This window comes from Falco biarmicus, chromosome Z, assembly GCF_023638135.1.
Source record: "Falco biarmicus isolate bFalBia1 chromosome Z, bFalBia1.pri, whole genome shotgun sequence".
Classification (NCBI taxonomy): Eukaryota; Metazoa; Chordata; class Aves; order Falconiformes; family Falconidae; genus Falco; species Falco biarmicus.
In genome coordinates, this window is record NC_079311.1 from 13,327,574 (window position 1) to 13,352,709 (window position 25,136).

The 25,136-nt window shown below is 39.1% G+C and overlaps 1 protein-coding gene across 2 annotated transcripts in view; it reads right to left on the reverse strand.

Annotated features, from left to right (window-relative positions):
* ELAVL2 (ELAV like RNA binding protein 2) overlaps positions 1-24,142 on the reverse strand; it is a 46,486-nt gene extending 22,344 nt beyond the window's left edge. The window contains exons 1-3 of one of the 2 annotated variants that reach the window (XM_056324781.1): positions 23,535-24,142; positions 20,950-21,187; positions 1,514-1,617 (exon numbers count right to left, since the gene is read on the reverse strand). In XM_056324781.1, coding sequence (XP_056180756.1) covers positions 1,514-1,617; positions 20,950-21,187; positions 23,535-23,606 — 414 coding nt within the window. In that variant the 5' untranslated portion in view covers positions 23,607-24,142. Of the gene's footprint in view, positions 1-1,513; positions 1,618-20,949; positions 21,191-23,534 lie in introns of both variants that reach the window. The other variant, XM_056324780.1, reaches the window with a different exon arrangement.
* Between the last annotated feature and the right edge of the window lie 994 nt (positions 24,143-25,136).

Here is a 25,136-nt window from a genome sequence, read left to right on the forward strand (position 1 = left end):
TTTGCCTGTAACATGAACAAACAGCATTTCCATGTTTTTCTAACTAAAGAGATCTTCTTTGTTTTGGTGAAGAGGTCATTTCAGCATGTGACAGCTCAAATATTTCAGATTTTCTTTAGCTGAGGACATCCAAGGCATGAATCCTTGGTAATTTACACATAAGCTTTAGTCTCACTACCAGGGACACAGTCTGGTATTGTTTATAACCTACAATTCTACTTTCTTGTCCTGGGAAGGTAGGAAAACAAAGCACTGGTGTCATCTAAGACATGAAATGCAAAGATACATTGTACCTGCAATACTGCTGGAATGCAAACTCATTCCCTTTCTCACCAACACCCAAAAGACAGAAACCTGGAGCACAAGATGACTTTCCTCAACTCTCCACCAAAGCAGAAAACAGCAAAGACTGCCAGAAGCACATAGGGCGCTTTCTACAGCAAATCGTCCGTCCATGTTTTTCATCCATTGTTACTGTCAGCTATGATTCACCATTTGTTAAACAGCAATATATAAGTTTCAAATAGTGTAATCCATTTTATTAAATCCTGTGAATCCAGAATAGGTAGGGAATTTAACCATATTTACTGCCATATTTTTGTCTCAGTCATCTGTAAATGGCTCTGCACTGCTTTAAGTTCAAACTTTTTAAGAAGTGAGCTTTATCTTATGGCTCAAACACAATCCCAGTTAATGGGCAGTCCCTATCCAAGTGATCAGCTAGCAAACCCTGCTGTTTAATGATGGGGAAAAGCCTAGTTGGAACACGGATGGCCTTCAGGCACCAACACCTATGAAACGTGTTCAGAAGTCTGCATTCCCTGGTAAAGTTTTAAGTTTCCTCTCAAGATTTCAGAGCCCAAACAGTTGCTCAAATGAGTATCCCAGCTTTTCTGATAATTAAGGGAGTAGAGATGACAAAAAGTAACTCAAGATTTCTGCTTCTAGAAATTCGAGAAACTGAGTTTAGTAAACAAGGTTCAGGAGTTACAATGCAAACAAAGAAACAGGAACCGCAAATTAGAGACTGGAGCCCTAGAAGTCCAGTAATTCATAGATAAGCAAAATAGTTACTTCAGTGTTTCATTTTAATGATTTATAAAGAGAAAAAAGACACTAGTAACCTCAAAAAAGAGTATTAGTAAGTTATACCATCTTCATCAACAAATCAAGGATGAAGCACATAGTACAGTGTTCAGACTACATGCAATATTGTGTTTCTGTGACTGAAATATACAACACAATTTCTCAGTTGAAACAATTCTAACTCACATCTAAAATGTTATCAAGTGCATTAAAAAAAAAATCAAAGTTTTCTATACTTAACCATAATCTAACACTAAATTTAAACAGACTAGCAAGGACTCACCATCTGCTACGTAAGTCCTAGTCTATTTTTCTATTGGCATTAGCAGAAGGCTTAAGTTACACTTGGAAAGGGAAAAATAATCATGCATCCGATCAACAGTAAGTCAAAACATTTCAGTTTCTTTAAATAATTAACACTACATACTTTTATGGTTTTAGTTTGGAGTCTCAATCCATTCAGAGTGTTGATAGCTTTTTCAGCATCCTTGGGGTCAACGTAGTTCACAAAACCATAACCCAAGCTCTGTCCTGATTAAAGAGAGGAAGAAGAGTGATCATTAGTACCGCAGTGCTATGCGCTGGATAGACAACAGCTAAAATCTATATAAACACAGTGAGCAAAAATGGCTTCTGGTAAAGAACAGTATCTGCCCCAGATAGTTTCTAAGGCTCACAACACCCAATTTTTCCAGTAAGGTTATTTTTAACCAGCTTCCTTCCACGTTCCCATGGACTGACTGCCTTAAGTTCAACACAGAAATGACTACAGTCAGTTTAATGAAAGACAAACTGCTATGCAAAATAGGTTCAGGATTGTTATGATCTGGAGCTTCAAAGGTAAGATAGTATTAGAAATCCACTAAATCACTGTTAACTCCTTAATTGAACACAAAGTATAGTGGCAAAATTCTGGACTCATGCTTGAAACTGAGCATGTTTCAAATATACCTCAGTATCAGTATTGGAACCAAATGTGAAGCTGAATGTTTCTACAGATGTTTTTCATACACTAAATAGAAACTCTCAGTAACAAGGAGTTTAAAGGCTCACTTTGTTCCTATATTCAAAAAAAACCTAGTACGCGCAACAAGACTCAACATTTTCAGGTTTTTAGCATCAGCAAATCAGATGCTAGACGGACATTTTTAATTAGCTCTTTTATCACTGAACCACAGCCCATTTCTAACAGCATATTCAGTCTAAGCATTTCTTACTGAACATTTGCATTTAGTAGGAGTTGTCTCTTGACAATTTCAAAACCTACCATATACCATCCTTAAATAGCATACCCCTTTTAAAATATTTTTAGTGCATAAGAATGCAAATAGGTAGAAAATTTTAACAAAGCAAAAGGATACCACTTACTAAATATACTGTCCTTTACTAGGATGGACCTTTTCAGAAACACTCCCATACTCTTTCACCATGCTTTTCTTAGAAATTGAAGTGACAAGGTCCAAAAACCAGTCAACAAACCAGAGGCAAGCATCCAATATATCTAATTCACAAAATGCTAGTTTGAAATATTAGCTTGGAGACACAGCAATGTAAGAGTATAGACCACATTACATAAAGCACAAATGGCAAGTCAATTTGTTGCCAGCAAAGATATAGAAGAACGTACGCTGTATCGAGTTGTTGCATGGTATCTATACAGCATGTATTAAATAGTATATAAAGCAAAAAGCTGATAGGAAGTTTGTACCTGATTGAATGAGATTGATTTGTACAAAATCATGGATACCTGCAGTGGTGTGATTGTTACTAAACAGTCTACTATAGCACCAAAAGTTAGAGGACACTACCACTATGTCACCTTCCCCTAAAAAAGCTACCCTCGTTGTTCCCAGTCCCCTGCTCAAAACAGCACACAAACACAAATAAACTGGCTAATGAAGCCACAAATAGGTTTATATATATAAAGTTATTAAAAAACATCCAAAACCCAATTGGACAAAGTCCTGAGCAACTCTCTCTAGACAACCCTGCTCTGAGTGAGAAGCTGGACTACATGATCTCCAGAAGTGCCTCCAACCTTAGCAATTCTGTGTTTCTGTAACAAACAATATGGAAATATGCACAAGCATTTCTGTATTCATTTAAAGCTCCACCTAGCTCATCCTAGAAGTACCTTTTTCCTTATTAGTTTGATGAGTAAAGGAATTTCTATACCTGTCACCTCCATCATTCCCACTGTCTGCAGAAACTCTTCCCAGCAGTATCTCCAGAAGAGCAACTTAAAGGAATGTCCTTTTTTTGTGCAACACTTATTTTAGTCTTATTTCCAAATACAGAAATGCTGATTTTTCATGTTAATCATCTAGGAAGGAACCCATTTAAACACAACCTTGAAAGATGAAACAGCTTCCTCTGAGGTTTTAACATGTAAGACACTCCCAATACATACTCCCTAATTCCAGACTGAACAGAAAAAGGCACACAAAAGTTATTCCTACAACCTCTCTGTTCATGTGATCTATTTTCCACATTAAAAACACCCAGACAAGCGCAGGCAAAGAGCACACCCAGCTGTTACAAAGGATATCATTCATGACCAGTTCTTCTGGAGAAATTAGATTATTGAAACTTGGTAACTATTAGTAGACTAGCCTGGGAAGCTGCACAAACAAAATCCAGTCATTTATTCGGTACAAGCTTGAACTTAACTCCTGCAGGTTTATTCTGCAATTTTGCGATTAAAAGAGGTTTCAGCATTAAGGGGGTGAACACTGAAGCAGGCCACCCAGAGTGGTTGCAAAGTCTTCATTCCAGGAGATACTCACAGTCTGACTAGACATGGTCCTGTGCAACCCTCTCAGGGAGAATCTGCTTGGGGAAGGGGAGGTGACTAGATTATCTGCAGAAGTCCCTTCTGCCTTCAAATGATTCCATGAATGATTTCTTTCATTTAATTTACTTTTGTTTAACTTGGGCTATCATCTAAAATTCAAAGGTGTTCAGATCTGACATTCCGATGGCCTTATATATTTGAGGAGGTTAAGTAAAACATCTTAGAAAGATTGAACTTTTGCCTGAACATTAGTAGTTCAATTACACATTATAAATAATTCAGAGTAAAAAAAAAAATCACTTTTTTCACAGGAGCACACAAAGAAGATTAATCTTGACTCTCAACAAGCAATAAAATTGGAAGTTGAACCTGACTTCTGGAATCAGATGCTTGAGGGACCACTTAAGTCTTCCTGCTTTTGTTAAGGGAAGATGCTTAAGAGGTTTGCCAGCTCAGATGACTAAGTTTCAGAAAATCCAGAGAAGCATTTCAAAAAATGCAGTGGAAGCAGCTATTTCTAACTACCTATCAGATACCCCAGTTATTGCAAAGTATGTATCACAGCTTGTGGTATTTCTCACTTGGTAGAAGAGTGCCAGCTGGGTTACAAGAACTTAGAAACTCAGTTCTTTCTAAGTGTTTCACTGTTTTACAGTTCAAAAACTTATGCTAGTACCACTACAGCTGTACAAACCAGGAAAGTGCCATCTGACTATGCATTTCAGATGAAGAAAGAGCAGCATGCCCACTGCACAAAAATGGTACTCAAGAGATGCCTGGGTAGTATAATTCAGAAAAGTTCTCCTGTGTAGCTTTCCCCTTCCTCCATGTCTAAACTTCTTGCTTTCAAGACAGAACAAGTCAAAGCTAGAAGCTCTTAAACCAAATCTGCCACCACTCGGGATATTTAAAAAGAGGAACTACATTATTTAGTAATTGTAATAACTAATTTGTGTTGCCAAGAATTAAACTGAACACTGACAGAAAACAGCTCTGGACTATTCTATTTGTGCCTCTTCTACACCAAACTCCATTTGCCAAAACAGACATCTCCTGCAGAACACACACTTGTTTCCAAGTCTAGTAACACACTTCAAGTAGATTACATGTCCGAGTTCAGTTGGGTGACTCAAAGAAAGAGGGTAAATCTATAGTTGTCCGCAAGTTAAATAATCCTCAGATTAAAATGTGTATCAAAAAGCATCTTAGTCTCCTACTGTTTTAAAACAGGGTGAGCTCCATCTGGCTCTTGCCTCAGCTCTGTTTCTCAAATTTATGCTTATAATCTGAAAAACAACTGACGTCTCTACAGGTCAGTCATCCTGGTGCTTTTTCTATTATGTGTTTAGGTAATCTGAATAGCCAGTTTAGCCCCTTCTACCCAGATCTTCAAAATTATGGCCTACACAACCTCAACACAAAAAAGAGATTATCTGTGCACATCAGGTATTTTTTCCATAACTGAGACCTATAACACTGTTGAATTTAGCTTGTATCGAAGAAAGGAGCAACCGAGTTCCTTATTTTTATGAGCTACTACTTGTGCCAGAGTAAGAAAACATTCACCACCTTCAGGGGGAATACTCTGATCATTTGCAGAAGTGAGCAATACTTCAGAGGCTACATGCTCAAACTGTCGATTCAGCTTCCCCTTGATAGTTCTTGTGGCTATTTCACAGCACTGTTTAAAGCTGTTACAGTACACTTTTTACTAGATTTTATACTCAGATCACTGTAAGTATTAGGCAATGAGGTGTAGAATAAAACAACAGTTAGCTAAATAATTGGTAAAAAGAAGAAACCACCTGAAGTAGAAAAAGTCAAAATGGTGAAGTGATCTGGAACGAATGAGGAAATACATGATGAAAAGCAGTTTGACTTGAATTTTTCTTCAACAAATCTGATAAACCCAAAACGCACATAGAAGTAGAAGTGCATCTCACACACCCATGAACAAAAGACTTCAAGCAAAGGTTATGATTTGAAAGTTCATATTCATTACTTAAGTTTTATGCTTTATGTAACTGACTTGCAACAAAATCAACATGAAGCCTAACTGGCAAAAAAATCCTTTCAGGCAGGCATCTTTGACTTAGGCATACTATATCCATCATTAAGTGGGTCACTGACAAAAATTCATATTTTTTGTCATATATGATGATATATATTTTTCATATATAATGATGATGCAAGTTAAAGAGTGATTTTGACATTACAGTAAATATACAGAGCAGATTTTGAGATGAGAGGAAGACAATTTAGCTCTAATCAGTCCTTGAAAGCACTTCTCAAGAGACCTGAGTGGAGATGCACACACATAATAATTATAAAATATTTAATCTATGCTTTAAGTAAGAAGGAAATAAAGACCATATTGATACAGACCTTAGGAAATTAGAAAGCCTTCACAGGCAATGGTCAACTAAAGGCCAAAAAAGTTTCAAGTTGGAAAAGGGAAATAAAGTAGGAATATATAGCCATGTCCACTGTGCTCCTGAATTTACTACTGTGCCTTGAAAAATGTCACTTTTTTGCTTGAAAAATGCACAGGCTCCAATTCATAATACTTATCAGAGGAAGAGTCACAAAAACTAATTCTATCCTGCCCAAGTTGTTTCACAAGTGTTTGTTTACTATAAGAAAAGCCTATTTAAATACTGCACACAGCTGTAAATACTCAAAGAAAATCTGCTATACAGCATCCAGCAAAAGTCCCAAATGGGTGCTATCCACAGAGGAAGTGGTCATACAAAGTATATGTGACAGAATTGACACCCTTGTCCATTATTAACACTTTACTTTTAAAAGTAGCAGCAATATTCCTTAAAACAGAAGAGAACCCCTTTATTGGAATTGGTAAAACAACATCATTCTTTTCCTGACAACACACATTCAACTTCCTGAATAGGAATAACTTAACTCTACAACTCTACTTATGTGAAAGGACACCTTGGTTATTTCCAGCAACAGCTTCAATGCTTTTAAGCTGATAGAGTGCAGCAGATTCCCATTGCAACAACTGAATTTTAGAAGTAAAGAATCATGATGAAGACTTAGGTTGGACTACTGGGGGATGTGAGAAAAGTGACGAACTGACAAGAAGACAAGAAATTTAACTGGCTGTTAGGAAGATCCAAGCCAAGTCTAATTTTTCCTTAAGGGAAAGGATTATAGGTTAAAAATAAAATGCATCACTACACTGTACCACACATTTCCATGAGGCACGGCTATTTATACCAGCTAGGAGAAGTTACTGCTGGATTGACAAATGCTCAAAAGCAATTACAAGCCACTCAGTTCACCTATCACTGTTAATTACTTCTGCAAAGCTCTCCCAGGAACTTAGAACCATTTAGGTTGGAAAAGACCTTTAAGATCATTGAGTCCAACCATTAACCCAACACTGCCAAGAGACCTAGAGGCAAGGCATTTTTTCTTATTGCCCATTACTATCTAAGTTATTCATAATTGAGAGTAAAACAAGATAGCTGGTGACAAACAAAAAAAATAAGTACTGAAGCTTTCTGAACACTCATGCATCTTACCACCTAAAAAAGGTCCTCTGCTAGAGAAGTGTTCACGCATGAAATACTTGGCTGCATTAAACAGCCTAGGTGTCCTTAGGAATCCTCCAGTTCAGTGTAGTAAGACCTGCCATTAAGAATAGAGACTGCTCTAGACAGGACAGTTAGTAGAACACAGTCAAGTAAGCGTGGAGCAACAGGTCACCTATTTTCCTGCTGCTTTCTGTAGTCTGAAGGTTCCACTTAAGTTCACTTCCACAGCAAATACAGCTCATGTCCCCCATCTGAATGGGGAATTTTACATCACTTGTTTCTTAACGTCTGCTGTCATTCTCAGTTGCATATACACTACTACATCAATTTAGAGATCACATATTCTGAATATAATAAGGCACTTTTTTGTTGATTCAATCGAAGTGTTTGCACTCTAAAAGCTAGTGGCATCTCCTTTCTATTGTCCGTCTACTGACAGACAGTTAAGGATCAGACAGCTGATCGCCCACCCATCCAAGGCAGCCATTTATGCCTCAAGTGGACTGACAGCAACACCTGTCAACACTAATGAACAGTTGAAGAGAAGTGCAGGACAACATGACAAATTTATATATATATATTATCTAGGGAGAGTATACACATTACCATCTCTTAGTAGTCAGCTCTTCTCAAATTTCCGCTGCCTCTAAGCTTCCATTTCTCTGGGATATCCAGAACTTGTTTCCAAACAGTAGTCGAACTACACTGGAATATAGTAAAAACTGAAAGATGTTCCTAACTAAATTATCTATCCCCACACCAAGCCAGTCATCTTCTTTCCAAGAAACCTGCACTAAAATACTGTTAAGTTAAGGAGTTAAACAGCTGAACCTAGCCACTTAGCACAACCACAACAGGCTAGCAATCAAGCCTCTCCTCTCAACCTCCCTTGGAAGTGTCCTGCCTGGCAACTTTTCTTGCAAGACAAACAGACTTGCCACCACTCGTTTCCTTTCTTTTTCCTTTGGAAGCAGCTACAACAGCCACAGGCAGTGCCTTGTCTTCTAAAGATTTAATATACCTGCCACATAAAAGCCAAATTCTTCCATGCTGCACTTCCAAGAAGGACAGAGAGAAGAGAAACCTTCAGATCAGACAAGCTTCCTTGAAAATCAAGTTAAAGAGATTGTCCCTTTAACAACTATACCCATACACCTGGAAAACAGGTGAAAGTAAATAAAAAAGCGGGGCTACAGTACATAACAGAAAACTTCTTTAACCGGACTGGTATGCAGGAATGTCTCCATGTAGCTGCTCCCTTCTGTAGTAGCCAAGGAATGATAGCCTGTAACAGATGTCAGAGTGCAGAACTGCTGTAAAATGCTTCTGTTATGTTTTCAACTTATGAGCTGCCACTCAGTTTCCGGAGGAACATTCCCTAAAGCCTGCAGGCACCTCAGAACCAAGAAGGAATACTATTTCAGACACAAATGCCAAAGGCAGCATCTTCAACAGCTCTTTACTCAGTGCTGCTGGGCTGGATGTATAGTAAGAGAGGATTCATTCATCTGAACTATGCAATCCTGTTAACATGTGTTTGCCTGGAAATGCTCAAGGGTCATTTACAATCTGTTACAGCTTAAAAGAAAGGCTTGAAAGGTAGACAAGCATGAGCTCTAACTTAAGAGATGTTAAGTAAGCCCTTTCAAAAGCTACTTCTGAAATATTGCAAGAGTTTTATCACACAGGAAAAGTCCCTTCCAGGTTACAAACACAAAGTGAACTCAAGTGCTGCATTTTCAGTAGTCTTGCAACATTTTCTTTCTCCTGAAAAAGCATGCATTGTTTTCTGTCCAACATCATGATTACAGAGCAGCTGACTGGTTTTATTTCATGACTGATTAAAACCATCTTGATAGTTTACTGAGAATGTGAAGTCTGATCCCAGACATTCTGGCCAATACTAAGCTTACTTATCTTCTGCTTTTGAAGTCTCCTGCTGTCCATTTGTCTACTGAATCTGTGTCCTCAAGATCTCCTCTCTAAACAGCTACAGCTGAAGATAATTTTCTTACATGCATGACTGAAGCCTCTCTACCAGGCAAAATCCAAGGCAAATACTGTAGAACTTTCTTTGCTCGAGCACACAGCTGATACTAGTGGGTCAGTGCTGAAAAAAGTATGCAATGTTATTACCAGATGACTAACAGGTGCAGAACAAACAGCACCTTCGGTACTAGAAGAGTTTCTATTGCTGCATTTCCTCACGGAGGCAGCTACCTGCATTATTTCAGCATGCTCTCCCTACCCACACGAACTAGAACAGTGGCCTTCTAACGATGCAGCGAGATGCCTCTGAAAGCTTGGCACACCCGCCACACGAGGGAGTCCTTGGCTGCTGTTTCCCATCTGAGCCATCAAACACCCAACGCAACGGCTTGAGCAAAATACCTTTCTGAAGCAACCGTGAAGACTACCCTGCTAAGCCTGCACGTTGTCTGGAATTCTTAAAAACATTCCACGAGACAAGAAGTAATTAGAGCCAAAACGAATACTACAATCAGCTGAACTCTCAAACCTTTTCAGTATGTGCTCAAGCTTCTTAGAAGGTAAGACTGACTTCTGTAAAACAAACCGATTCATTTTAAGGAGCAAACAAAAAAAATGGTTTATAAGTTCCAGTTCCCCTCATCTACTTACTGATCTCCTTAACAGGTAGGCGTAACGGAAGAAAAGTAGCCCTGCTAATTGAGTGCTATCAATGCTCATTCTTAGAAGAACCTAGAACTATCATTTGTTTTCAAATGATCAGTAACAAAGTCTTGCAAGTGTTTTCAAAGGGAATATCGTTCCTTCAGTTTTAATAGCTGTGATTAACAACTACTCAGTATTGCAGATCAGTAGTTGCAGAAAACACACCATTTCTCACAGTAGTTGGAAAATACACATAGGAAAAGGATACGCACAGAGAAGCTCACATTTTTATTACTTGAAACTGAAATATGTTTCCATAAGGTAATTCTTTTAAGGAACACAGCGAGATTCTTCCAGAAGGAAGCTTTTTTTATTTTAAAAAAGGATGGGGGAATAATAATGCATCTTGCTATAGATCCAAGATTTAATAACCATTGTGCAGCAACATTAGGCTTCAAATGCACTTTAAAAAAGGCTATGGCTTAACCTGCATGAAGCAGGTACCAGGCAGGCACTAGGAAGACCACAAGAAAAAAAAAAAGGCAATTTATCTTCAACAGCTCCAGAAACTTGGAAGACAGGAAAGAATTCAGATTACAAGTCCGCATCTGTTTTAGTCAGTTTTATACCAAATGGCTCAAAAAAGAAAAAGTAAAAACAAACTAATTGAAACAGGTGGTCAATAGTGTGGAAAGCTTGAAGATAACATGGCTGTGCCTTTGACAACTCTGGGAATTGCTTAATTTGCAAAAATTGTTAAAGGGATCATACAACGAAATTGCAGGACCTGAGCTGTATTTGCAGCAGTTGTTCTCCCTTTACATATGGATTAAAGCATCACATCACTAAAACCAGAGGCTTGCACATTTTTCCTCTGCTGCCTTCTATAACTTTCTATCTACTACTCACACTTGGCGTACTCCAGGAAGACAAAAAATCCATACAGAATAGTTATAAATCCTTTCCTTCACTTATGCACAAAACCCATGATTTCAGCCTTGCAAATCTGTATTGCAGGAACTTCTAGTTGAAGTATACCATAATGAAAGAAAATAGTATGTATAAATACAGTGCTTTCATATAGCAAAATACACAGATCTGAAGAATGTTCCTCACATGTAATTAAGGTCTTGTTTATAGAACGCAATATACTAGCTGCTTCAATACATAACAGACCAACCATGATCCAGTTAGGACCATCTGCAGCTTCAAGTCTTATTGCTTAGCACTTTGCTTATGGTGGCTGAAAGGATGTACTCATTTCTGTAGGGATACCCAGATCCTTATAATCTACACAACACCCTTGGAGTGAAAGGGCTTCAGGGTGTGCAGGTCAGTATCACTACTACCTAAACTGAAGCAAACTTCACTACAACATGCCTTGATGATTATAAATACTATGCACTAATCTCACAGCACAGGTACCCTGAAAGGCAGTGATGCCTATACAAACTTCAGATTACTTGAGGTCTCTTAAAACACACTGGTTTCCACTAGAGTTAACATTTATTCAAACAGCTGGCCTAGAATCACTAGAACGTAACAGCAAAATGTATCTACAAGCACCTATGAAAGAGTAAGCAGTGATCAAGACATGCTGAACGGGCAGTGTGGGGACTCCCAAGCTGAAAGCAAAAAGTTCTAGAGCTCTGCTAAAAGCACACAACATACTCCACATCACTACAGGACCAGTGCCAATTTGCAAGACCTGACACTTTCACAGGCTTCTTGTAAATTACTGCAATTACCGACAAAAGTGAATTTTAATCTGCCCACAGAAAAGTGCAGGAAAATGTATATTGTATTAATCCCCATCAAAAAGCAGTGTTTGCTGAAACGCGGTGATTTAATGGTGTTCTGAATCACTACATTCAGAGGTCCCTCATCATATTTAGCCTTATAAAAAGGTTTCCTGTTTTAAAACATGAAGTTGTTGCTTATGCTTTATATGGAGAGAGGCTCATCAATTCAGGTCAATATACAGATGAATAAACTTTGACCATTTCAAAGCCAGCTTGTTTATACAGTGTCAATAGTAAGAACTGATTAGCTAGGCAACTTAACTGAATCCCTGGCACTGACTATGCCGGTTTAATCAAATGGGGAGGGGGTGTGTGCTGGGGTTCTACCTTTTTATTTGTAAAAACAAAACCTATAAACTTCTGAAAGGTCAGTGTCATGCCTTCAGAATCCTGAAAAGCAAGTGGAAGTGCAGTGCCAATCAAGTGCTATCTTGAGTAACGTAAGATGAAAGGAGTTCTTTCATCTCCACCTGCTTGCACGACTTATTTCCAGGAGACATCCAAAGTGCAATAGATTAGGCAGTTTACTGTGAAAAAGCACAGTAAATGCCACAAAGTCTCTTTCAATAACATTTAATAGCAATATACAGAATCAGAGAAGGGTAACTTATAGGATACAATTATTAACAGGCTTAAGACAAGTCTCCACTAATAGTGCTCTGGATCCACACATATGGCTTATTTGAAAATTTAACTCCTTCAGGATTATTCCTGCAGTCCAAACAGGATAGTACTCCAATCACCCACTAAGTAGGCCAACGATCTGCTATCATACTTTCTTCCAATAAGCACACAAAGTTCAAAACTGCTTCACTAGCTTTGTGCTACAACACACTGAGTCCCTAGGCCACATCAGACTGCATTTTAACAGCTGCAGAGTTCAAACCATAGACTATCATGAAAATTAAAAAGCTGATGTTAAGAAGAACCCTCCCCTTCATGCCCACCTCCAGAAAATCTATGCTTCAAGATCTTAAGCAAGTTGCTTCAAAGAGATCAAAGTCACCATATAAATACAAGCTTGCCTCCAATCCCATTTGGTTTTTATTCTTGATTTCACATTTTAGTCAAGTTCTGCACAGGGCATCCTGCTGGCAAGACAGTTTGGCTGGCAACACCTTTTCTCCACATCCCTACCCAAATGAGAAACTGTCAGGCTGCCAGAACTTATTTCTTATCTCAGCACAGCACTAAGCAACAGCTAGCAAGAACCCCAGCCTCTCAGACTCAATACCCCACAAAAGAGCAGCCAGCTTCAGCTAGCTCCTCCTTTAGCTGCCAAACTACTCTACTACACTCCCACCCTGAGTGCACTCAGAACCTTGCAGAAACATCTGACAGATTAGATATGACTGCAAACACACACATTGGGAGTAAAGGCTGAGAAGGAAAGAGATGGGGAGTGTCACAAAAACAGCAAACCTCTTGGAAAGTGGAGAAGTTGCAGTGGTCTGTTCATTCATGTGGGCTTCCCTGTAAGAGGCACTTGTGCCCTACCATCCTCAAAATTTTCACTTTTTGTCACAGAATGTTTAAATCATCCTACACTGTATATAAATAGTCACTCTGCAGACTAAGTCACTCCACAGATGCACCATAGTATCTGTCTCCTCTTGCTTCCTCTGGGAGATGAAGAAAATGGAAAACTACTTGCCTAACTTTGTTGTCTCCTAACCTTGCCTCCACATACAGTACTTCAAGGCAGCAAAAAGTACAGAGTAAGATTACAGCATAAGTACAAGACAATATTTCTTCCCATACTCCCATGAAGGTTAGTTTAGATGCCCTAGAATTAGTCTCATATTAAGGCTGAAATGAAAGATTTAGGGTTCAAGAGTAAGCCAATACTGTTCAAACCAACAGTGACAAGAAACTTGAAAGAAACTGCTCACCCTAGGCAGAATAATGAGATCGCTCTGAAACTTACTGTTCACATACAGAAAAAGTCAGAAGCTTTGCAGCAGCACTGACAAAGTATAAGGTTTCCAACAGCTCTGCTCTTGCCAGACAGACACTAACATGGGTACGATAGAAGCAGAGAAAGCTACAGAAGTCAAGGAGTTTCACATGTTCTAGATTGAAGCAGCCAGACAACACTTTCTACTGCCTCCACAGAAGACACACAGTATCTTTCCCTTGATTACCTGAAGACTGCTGTAAGAGTCAAGGCAAGCACAAAACCTATCAAGTGTTTTACCCATGGTCTACTGAGACAGAGCACCTATCCACAGAAAAAAAATTCTCCTCCAACTCCCAGCCTCAGTTCTTCGGGAAGATTACAGTTCAGCATTGTCACCAGGTCCTTCCTTGCACTCTGCACTACAGGAGACTACTCTTCACTGTCAGATTGTTACGCAGTCCCTCCTAACACTGCACCGACTGTATGCATATACATTAGTCAATTCAGTGTTTGTACTGTTACTAGAATTATTACTGCTGTTAACAACATAAGCTTAACTCTGAACACATCAAGTCCAACTCATGTTTTCTTCTGTGACCAAATCAGAATCCTTTGCGTTTGTTACCATGGTTCTTCAAGAATACTGAAATTTGTGTGTTCTGTATTAACTACTAAAAACTATTTCTGTACAAACTGTAATTGCAAACATACTGACTACAACTGCATCAACAATTTTCTGGAAATGTTCAGCTTCTACAGCAGCTTTTTTTGAACTGTAGCTCTAGACATTGAACTGTAGTTCCAGATACCTACTATGTTAGTGCAGGTGCAAAATGCAGTATACATGCAAAACAGCAATGGGACATTAGTATCTGCAGAGGGCAAGATAAAATATGCATAATTAAACAAGACATATGCCCATTTCCCTACGACTAAAGTTGATAGGACAAGAAATAAGTGTGACCCTTCCTCTATGTGCCTGTCCATCCCTTTGTATTATTTCTAGATTGTAACTACGAAATTTTTAAAGGTCACATAATAAAACTTGAGGAATTTTACTCTGAGCCTATAATGTTGACCATAAAGAAAACACACTGCAATATGACAGATAGCTGCCAGCCACAAGCCAAACAGGGAATGCAGGTTTTCAGAAAAATGCGTGCAAGAAGATCAGGCTGCCAATGAACATATAAGCTTCACAGTAAGGCAGTTGGATCAAGTTTGAAAACCAGGCCCATAAACAGTGATCATCAAGTGTCCTGAGATAGGCTTCCTTCAGGTTTAGAAGGCAGGAAGTGATGCAAAAAAAACTTCAGGTGGGGAGTACCTGGCTCCTTGTACTAAATGGAACAGCCTGTTACCAGGGCTTCACAGCTAGACAGCTCTGTGGATGTGAATTACAGTTCCAGGCTAGATGCCTAAACACATCCTGCCTCCTTTTGTAGGAAGTACAAGCAGGCATGCTAAACTGCAAGCAAAGTCTATGTATATGCATTATTGCTAGTTCAAAGACAAGAAAGTCTGACCTATTAAATGGATTCTCTGTTAAAGTTGTGAATTTTATAAGCATAGGTTTATTACAGTTAGGGGAACAGTACAAGAGCTTTGAAGCCAAGAAATTCTCCCAAATTTATGACATCTGATTTCAGCTATTTCTGAAATGAGAGTCTGAATTCCATGAAGTTTCAGTTTGGCTAACAATTCCACAAGCACTCCTGGGTAAGTGACAAAGAAACAAAGGCCTGAAATCATGGAGATTCCACAATGTGAAAACTAAGCATTTATCTTCCACACATACAACTGAATTTGCAACAAAGACAGTTGGCATTAAGTAGTGCAGTCTTTTTTGTAAGAACACCACATTGTAGTTTCTACCTATTTCAAGTTTCAGAAATATAGGTCTAGAAAATGCAGTTTGCCATACTAAGTCTTCACTTTTACATGGCAGCTACTACTGTCTCTTGCATTCTGCAAACAGCTACTAAACTCCTCTATCCTGTACAAGCAGAAAGCTTGTGGTTTAAAGGCTTTAAAGACTTTTTTTAGACTTCATCCCATTTAAAGTATCATATTGCTTATATTTAAAGTATTTTTAGCTTAATTTTTATAATTACACATGCATAACATTAGATTAAGCAAAATGTTACCTGCTGCTTTTAAATATGTATAAGCACTTAAACTAAACAGTTACCTAGAGCAGCTGGTAAGAATTCAGTTATGGTGCTTTCCTGAGACCAGGGTCTCACACCTACTGTACATCTATATAGTTAGTTCATGTGGTTGCTTTGTATCTTGTGTTTACTTACATACACCTGCATCAGTCCAAAGCATCCAAGAGTTAGCAGACTCAAGAAAACCTGGGCACAGTGACTCATTCCAGACATGCTCTCTGGTTAACAAGTGAAGATAAGTAACATTCATGCCTCAGTTCTCCGATAAGTCTCTTGTCAATGGGATTCTCACATAAAGAGACTGTTTAGTACCCTTTAAAATCTTCATTAGCATCAAGGTTTAATTTGTCTACCTTCATTAAAACGGAACAGCAATCAGCTAATTTTAGTTTTTGCTGAGAACACTTCCAATGTTTTTCCCTCAGCTGACCAAGTAGACTTTACTTCTGCTACCAATGTTTGCCCCAACAGCAAACTGTGTCCATGAATTCCATGCTTGCAGATTACCAGTGAGAACATCCTGCAGTTCTGCTTTCTCACCTACCTCCTTCATAAATAAACCCTTAGATAACAATCAGTAAGGGACCAAACTTTGTTGACAGTACACTGCAAGGAACTATAGTCATTGGCTGAAACGGTCAAGATGTTTTAAGAAATTCCACTCCATGGAAAAAGCATTACTGAAACTACTAGAGCAGGCCTTTAAAAACAGGGCTTCAGACTGCTCACATGAAATTCATAAGTGAACTCCGTGATGCTTCCCTTCCCTCCAATAGGTTTTCCAGAGGCAGGGAGGCCCTCAGGTTGAACTCATCCGAATACTAAAGTGTGCACACAGCTTCATGGAACTGGGACACTGTTATAATGCAATCTAGTATTGCAGTTGTGACCACAGACTGATTATTAAGTAATAGGGTAGGAGATAATTTGGTTCAGATCCACAGGACACTGACAAGTATTCAGGCCAAGATGGCAACAGTCATCCTTGATCACTCTGAATTCAAACACATGGCATTGGTGACCCAGTATGAAGCAGGCCTCTCCATATCTTAAAATTTGCTAGTGGATCACATCACTGGTATACAGACTGGGACTCTTGCAACTGCCAGCCAATATGGGCAGATAGATCAGAATTTTGTTTTCTTCATCAAAAAAATGTTTCACTGCTGAGAAATGGTTCAGGATCACCTGCATGTCTCATTTTATTCACCAATGCAGATATTACCAGATTTCTAAGCATTCCTCTACTGCTCAGTCTGATCTGCTTGGCAAACAGCTCAGTTCCAGCACATCATAATGGAAGCTTCACCTCACAAAGACAGAGGATGCATCCAATCCCGATATGGACCAACTTGAATTAGACAGTCAAAGGCAGACCAAAACTGTGCCCATTACCAATTCTCATTTAAAGTTTAGCCTGTATGAAAGTATTTCAGCCTCTATTCTCCCGTGAACTTCTCATGAATTAAAAGGTATTAACCACGTATCTAGTACTCATGACAGTTCATTTAAAATTAAAAAAAATACTGTTTTAACACAGGAATTAAACCAACTTAACTCAGAAATTAGTGCCAAATCTCTTCCTTGGCAGAAACCTGGTAACAATCCCTGTTCTGCATAGTAGAAACAAAAGAACTTACTTTTCAATAACTCTGTAGAAAGCCTGAAAATTATTATGAACAGGACTGAAACCAGAGCAATCTCTCCCCAACATCCACAAACACAAAGTAATCTTGCTCCAGGCTACTTAAATCAGAAGTATTGCTCCCAATGCAGTTATAAGCTCAAGATACCACATTTCTCAGTCTCATTTATACTAAAACCTTTTGGAACAAGACTGATACAATGTTTTTGCTGGCAGCTGAATGTATGCCTCAAAGCTGAGAAGCTACTCCGATAAGCTAGAAACACCACCTATCTCAAATAGTTCCAACCCTGGATTTCTTACCTACTAAGTAATTTAAATTCAGGATCCTTAGGCATTACTTTATGCTATACATAAAGACATCACACCTTCAGACAAGAGGTCTGCAATTTAAGTTTTTCTGCATTCTATTCCCAGGTAGGGAGTCTTGACACTAGCAGCAATATAAGCTCCTAGCACACCGAACACCAAAACCATCGCATGAGGATGTGGACAACTTGCACATCCATCATTAAGACCTTGAGGCTCAGTTTTGTGCCTGCAGCAGCCTCTTAATTGGGAGAAGCATGTTAATACTTAGTAACTTTAACAAGTAACACTAAATATGTGAATGCAGATCTGCAAGACAGAAACACTTTGAATAGCCATTCCACTACCTGATCAAGTACCAGTTCCATCTTTCCACTCCCAGAACAAAAGGTTAGGAAACAGCTATGTAAAGGACCTTTTCTTTCAAAACCAGTACTGAAGTCATTACCTATAGAGACAGGCTTGTTTCCTGCACCAACCAGCCTACAGCTGAAAACAGCAACATGTGGCATCAGCCATCTAGTTTCTTTGGCACCCCCGACCATGTTCAGTATTCTTCCCAGTGAAGAGCAGAGATTGCTTTGAGATTTGGTCAGCCCAGAAGGACTAAAAGCAGTGGTTTCAGTAGCCAAAGCTACCATGCTGAAGGAGGGTACCTCACAAGTTTAACCATTCCACTACCTAATGTCTTAAGAGGAAGCCAACTGCTATGGTAGGAAGTGCCAGTCATTCAGATGCAAAAGGGGAAGGGCAAAGCAACCTGGCAAAGTCAGCCAGAGACTATTGAATAAGAAGGAAACCAAAAGGTCAATGCTGAGCTTCAAGCAGACTGTTAACCTGACTCACTCTGTGCCACTAAATGGTCCATACCCTCAGACTGGGTAAGCTGGCAGCAATTACTAACTGAAATGGGGAACAGCCATGAAGCATAGACTACCGAATTCAACAAGACACAGGTATACAGTTCTGGCAGTTAATCTTGAAGTCTTACTCTTCAGGCAGGATTCCCTTGTTTTGGGGGAACTGGCTTTCAAATTACAAATTTTCTACAAAATATCAACACTTAAAAGAAATCCCATTCTTCATCTCAGAAGCACAGCATCTCCACTCTAGGCCTGAGTATGGACATTTCTCCTCTTTAGTTTCTACTTTGTAAAGCACTTGAAAGTCAAGCATAAAGTTGACTGATGCTGTATAGAGCTGAACTGCAGAAAGCCCAGGAAGTAAGGCCTGAGAATCCACCTTGTGACTGGGGACGCACAAGTGTAGTTTGATAGCAAAACTATAGAGGACAGCAGCCAAGACCTACAAGCAAGAGTGACCAATGCCAAAAACATCCTTTTACATGAAACAGGTAATTCCCATGCAATATGGGAGTACAAAAAACTACTCAGTCACAAATACAGTCTTCAGCATGCATCAAATAATGTCAGACAAAAGCATTCTCAAAAAAGATGGGCGATTGCCCTATGTCACTGAGTGTCAGGATTTTCACTAATTGTGTATTAGCAGAATGCAGATATGACCACTGGTAATTGAAGTACTTTGTATTATTCACTAAAGGTATAAGCTCTGGCTAAAGTTACTTTCCCTGTCCAGCAGATAGGTGGTCAAATTTAGGAGAAGAAATCCCTACGGTAGCTCACTGTCCTCCACCTGCAGCAGATGCACTAAACACCTGGGACATATTCCTCTTGGTATCTTTTTGCTGCCAGATTCAGGTTTAGGCATCATCCCCTTGTACTGATGACACAGCAGTGACAGCATCAATGTGGGAAAGGGTGGCATAACTTTACTGCCACACTAGAGAAACAACTGTGTCATCAAGACAAGAGAAGAAAGCATGTGCTACCAGACAAGTCCTTGGGTTGGTGCTAGAGCTGTCTGAAAGTTTTTAGGACTTGTCTGCCACTATTCATATACACAGTCCAGGAACACATCTCTCCAGCATATCCAAGCCATCAACACAACACATGGCAGGGGCTGAAGGTACACAATCAGTGTCAACTGAAGCTTTTGCCTTCCCATTTGCTGCTCAAGGAACACTGAGTCACAGAGGTTTTTATTTAGTGTGAAAAGTGTCCATGTTCTGCCACTGAGTTTCAGTAATAGGAAAGTATGGGCTTCCATCCCTTAAAACAAAGAGAACATGCAGCCTCAAAGAGGAGTGGCTTTAAACACACAGAAGCTAACCAGTACAACTCAGGAGTTCCAACCAAGAACATAAGTTCAAGATGTATTCTTGAAAGCTGGGTATGTAAGGACACTGCAAAAAAGCACCAGGAAAAACTCAACATTTCTGAACAAAACTGAAGAAATGCCAACATAAGTGGTACATCAGTGTCTTTGAATTCAAGAGTACTTAAGAGTTGAAAATAGAGGTGAGAAACTGAATTTTGCCAGCTATCCTTTCATTCTTGTGCAGGAATCCATCGGGTTGTTCTTTTGAAGTTAAACAACTGGTCTAAATACATGACCTGTGCACCAGCTGTTGCTAAAATAATGTACTAACAGCACAGAGTCACAATGCAGTTCATACCTGCACTCTGACAGCACACGTTGATTGATTCAAGCGTGCATCTGAAAAACTGCTCAAGTGCTGCAATGCAAAAGCAGCTTTACCTATGAAGTAAAGTAACCTGCCATTTTCCCAAAGTACAAGTTTAATTACCTGCACCCCTGAAAACAGAGGTTTTGCATCGACTAGAACAAAGTAGTCATGACTCCAATGGAGTTCACTAGAAACTCAAGTAAACATAAGTATCTGCTTTTCCACATCTTAGAGTCTTTGGAGAGAAGATTCAATCTCAGAAGATTTAAGTGTCCTGTTAGCATTCACAGCACTCATACAAACCTGGATGAAACAAATACACACACCTAACTTTTGGGTGTAGAATCTATGTAACGATAAACCTAAGTTCCTTCTGACCAGCAACATCAGCACTGGTTTCTTCTGCCTTTATTCCATAACTTAAGAGAACTGCAGAACACCAACTGACAGCTTGCTGCTTGGAAAATAAGAACATGCAGTAAGTCTTAAAACCAGCATACCTGTTATTTTGTCCCTGACAAGCTTACAGGATTCTGTCTCACCAACGCTGCCAAAAAGACTCTTCAGCTCATCTTGGGTCATGGTCTGCGGAAGGTAGTTTACTATTAAATTGGTCTTGCTGTCTTCCATGCTCCCAGAATCAACTGGTGATGAGCAATTGTTTATGGTGGTTGAACTATGGGCTGTATTATTGAAAGTTGGTCCATTAGACAGTTGTGTTTCCATGGCAGCAATTATCTGCTGAAAAACAGAAAATAAGCACATTCAAAATTCATGTTTTGCCATCTATTAGGACAAGTCCAGGCAGAAAATCTAGAAAACCTGTTACTATGCAGAAATGGTATTGCCAGGGCCATACACTGACTCTATATGCAAAAAAATATCCCACCAATACAGAAGGTTAACTGTTAGTCAAGGCAACACTTTAAAAACTTACAGGCCAATAAAGAAGTTGACACCAAAATCTTCTACAAGCTCTCAATGAAGTCAACACTCAAAGCTTAGTTTTCACCCTCCCCAAATCTCTTCATTTAAGGGCATCACAGCCTTCCTAACATGGAAGTTACCAAGCGGAACTGGCCTGCTGCAGGGGTAATCAATCAGCTCTATAAACTTACAACTCATCCTGAGACGATACGAAATGTAGCTTTTAAAGTGATAATATTTGGTTATTTGCAAAAAGAGGTGGGCAATAACTGTATCCTGGGCCTATTTCTCATTAGCAATAGCAGAAAGCAAGTAATTAAAAGACAAACTTAAGAGATACATGAGTGTGCTGCAATGGAAAACAAACACTTTCTTGATAACCTCTAGGTCAACCTTCCGCCAGCACAGGTTGGAGTTAGGTTTCTAAAGGCTTTTATTTGATTAAACTGACAATTCCTGGTCCTCACCTCTTCTCTCCTCTGCACCCTGAAAAGTTAAATTTGATACTTTTAACTTGATTTAGACATCAAAGAAAGGGAGTGATCACCACTCCCACTCCAGGAACTACTGTGTTTCACTCCAGAGTAACTGACTGCATGATTGGCAGGCACAGCATTAATCACTTGGAGAAGCATCAGTACTTGCCTACCAGCTACCACATGTACAAAAGGCTCTCTGCCATCTCAGTCAGTTACTGAATGGTAACAGTTCACAAACACAGTAGATTAATGGCAGCCTAATATCCAAGACTTAAGCAGCTTACCCTGTTTGAGGCAACTATACAGGACAACATACAAAATTCTGTAAGTTAATTCTCCAGTAATATATGTTTGAGCACAGAAGCAAGATTCATCAAGAAGTTTCAGTAAAAACCCAGCAATCACCGAAATCCAACCTCATACTAAAATTTCTAGTTTTCACACTAAAGCTATAGGAAAATTGCAGTGTAATGTCAGGAAGTCTAGAGGTTCTGTCCTATTCAAAGCAGCATATGCAATCAATGCATACCCAAACAGCTGCAATTTCTGAAAAAGGAAAGGGGAGGGGGCAAGCTGAGCATGTTAAGCGACAATTCAGACACTCCTAGGAACACATTTCTGTGTTCTGCTTACAGAAGTATTTTCCAGGAGGACACAACACAAAAAAGGGAAGAGGCATCTATTAAGAACATTTTTATACCTAATGTGATCTAGTTTTCCTGAGCAGCTACAACTGGAACAACATTTTCTTCCCTTGTGACAAACTCCAAGGGTAACCTGCTCCTGCCACTGTGATGAAAAATCTACTAAACAGAAGAGTAGATGATCCCAATTAAGATAAATTGCTTTTCAAAAACTAGTGTATCTGGCAGAGCTAGTAGCCACAAATGCTGTACTCTGTCTCTAGGACTGCTTCCCCCCCTCCCCCCTTTTTCTTTCTTCTCAAATTTAAAGTGTTCATTGATCAAAATTAGCAGGATTCAGCAAGGACAACAAACAATCCCCACTTAATTGCACATTTATTTTCAAATTCAGGTGGCAAGAATGAGATCCTAAGCCAACATTCAAGTGAACAGCTGCAGTAGCTTGTGTGCTGAAATTACAGCACTTCTCAGCTATAGTATCACTTTTTTCAGAGCAGATGGTTCTAATATGTTTTAGAAATAATGCATATTCCATTGATAGGTTGAATACAACTGTTCATAAAACAAAGCACATCTTCAGCAGTTACTAAATATTTTTCACCCAGAAAGATACTTTGAGATAAATTTACAGTTTTCAAACAGTTTTTTAGAAATATACTTTTAAAATAGTAATCATAAATACACAATATACAGCTTTTTAAAGTTACCACAATTTAGTATTCAGACCATACCAAAACCATTTTCATACAATACTACTCTTCAATTATCCACCAGGTGTTTTGAATTAGTACTAAAATCTAATTGACATTAGAAAAGAGGCAAGCAGTATAATTGCTACAGGAGGTCACAATATTATAGAAAAAGTTGTCATGGTATGCCAGTGTGCTCTAGGCTCTCACAGAATAGGGACACAACCTACAGCCTATAACAAAACGTAGAAGAGTTAACATTCCAAGTTTAAAGAGTTTGGTATGGCCTCAGCACTAGTAACATGAAAAGTAGCAGCCTACAGAGTTTAAGAAAAGTCCCACAGACCCCAGTCCAAGGCTCTGCTGCCCACGAACCACTTCTAAGCAGAGAAGCCACATCACACAGTCTGACTGCCATGTTAGTTTGGAGTTGCTGTCTGCAATATGGACACAAAAAGTACCGTATGTTAGATTAACAAGATAATGCAACAGATCAGTTTGTACAAGTTTACAGTAATTGCATTTCTATTCCCAGCACTCCATGCAGTGTGGCTTAATTTGATTTGAGGCAATTCCAATCTAATCTTTCCAAATTCAGTTCTAAACTTATTTTTCTTACACGAATCAAGATGCTTACTTTTAAGAAGATTTAAGACAATGCAGTCGAGTTATCCCTGCCTCTACCTTGGAAACTACCTCCAGAACCACACCATGCCTAAAAGGTACTATACCACAAAACATATTTTTAGATCTTCAAGACTGAAGGAAGACAAAAAAACCCTAAAAAACAAACAGTGAGTGGATTTTCAATTAGCACATAAGATCACCATGCACCTTTGAAAAACAGCTTCCCTTACATGCTGTCTCTCTCCCAGCCCACAACCAAAATATACAAAAAACCTACTTTGCTAGAATCCAGTTAAAATCCTAGGTTTTAAAAATTAAGTAACTTGAAAATCTTGCACAGACTATACTCAGTAAGTTTCCTTGCAAGAGCTGGGCATACAAGTGGCAGTAGACTCAAGGATTTCTCAAGTGGAATAACAAGGAAGACATTGAAGAGAGAGTCCTTCATAAGGGTGTTCTTGTCCCCAAAGATGATCTATTTGTATCTCTGTGGTTCCCAAAGCAGCACGCACGACCTGATACGGTATTTGCTTCCCGTGAGCTGTGTACTGCAGACGGAAACCTCCAACAGGGCAGCTTGCTTCAGTGTGCTGACACAGACTTCACGGTGCCCCCGAGCACCACAGCACTTCTGGAACAAAAGCTAAGAGCACCTCTCATTTGAGGTACTTGCGGTCTGTAACACAACTGTTTTCCTCAGAGTTCCACAAGGTACTCACATCAACATACAAAAGTCAGTTCCCTGACCACCACACTTTTGTCTCAAATTTTGCTCTACCAATTAATTCCTTTACCATATTTATTACTTTCAAAGCTGTACAAAATGGTCTTTTACATCTAGTTTGGAAAACAAGTCCTTACCATTACCATTTACACTTCTATCTGACCTGAAAAAAGGGATATGGCCAGTTACACCCAATTAAAAAAAATGCCATTTTTTAAAATTCGGTTTCCAGCCTGAACACTGTACTTTAAAGTTGCAACAGAATTCAAACTGTGAATGGTCTCCAAAGCTGTAAGACACTGAACTACTGAAGAACCAGCAGCACCATTAAAAAGCCAATAGTTTTTGACTATCAGCCTCAGAGACAGTATTACACTTTGGATTATTAAAACAGCTCAGCAATTACTGCATTCAAATCCTAAGAAATCAGTAGAGTTCACAAAGAGGGCTCTATGCCTATTAAAGAAATGTAAGTTTGTCTTTAAATACATTCAGATTAAGAGGAGAACAATTAAGTGAAGTTGGAAAAGGAAATCTGCTCTTTCTTTACAGTCCTGAAAGGAAACAGAACTGAAGACAAAGTTGTTCAGTTCAGCA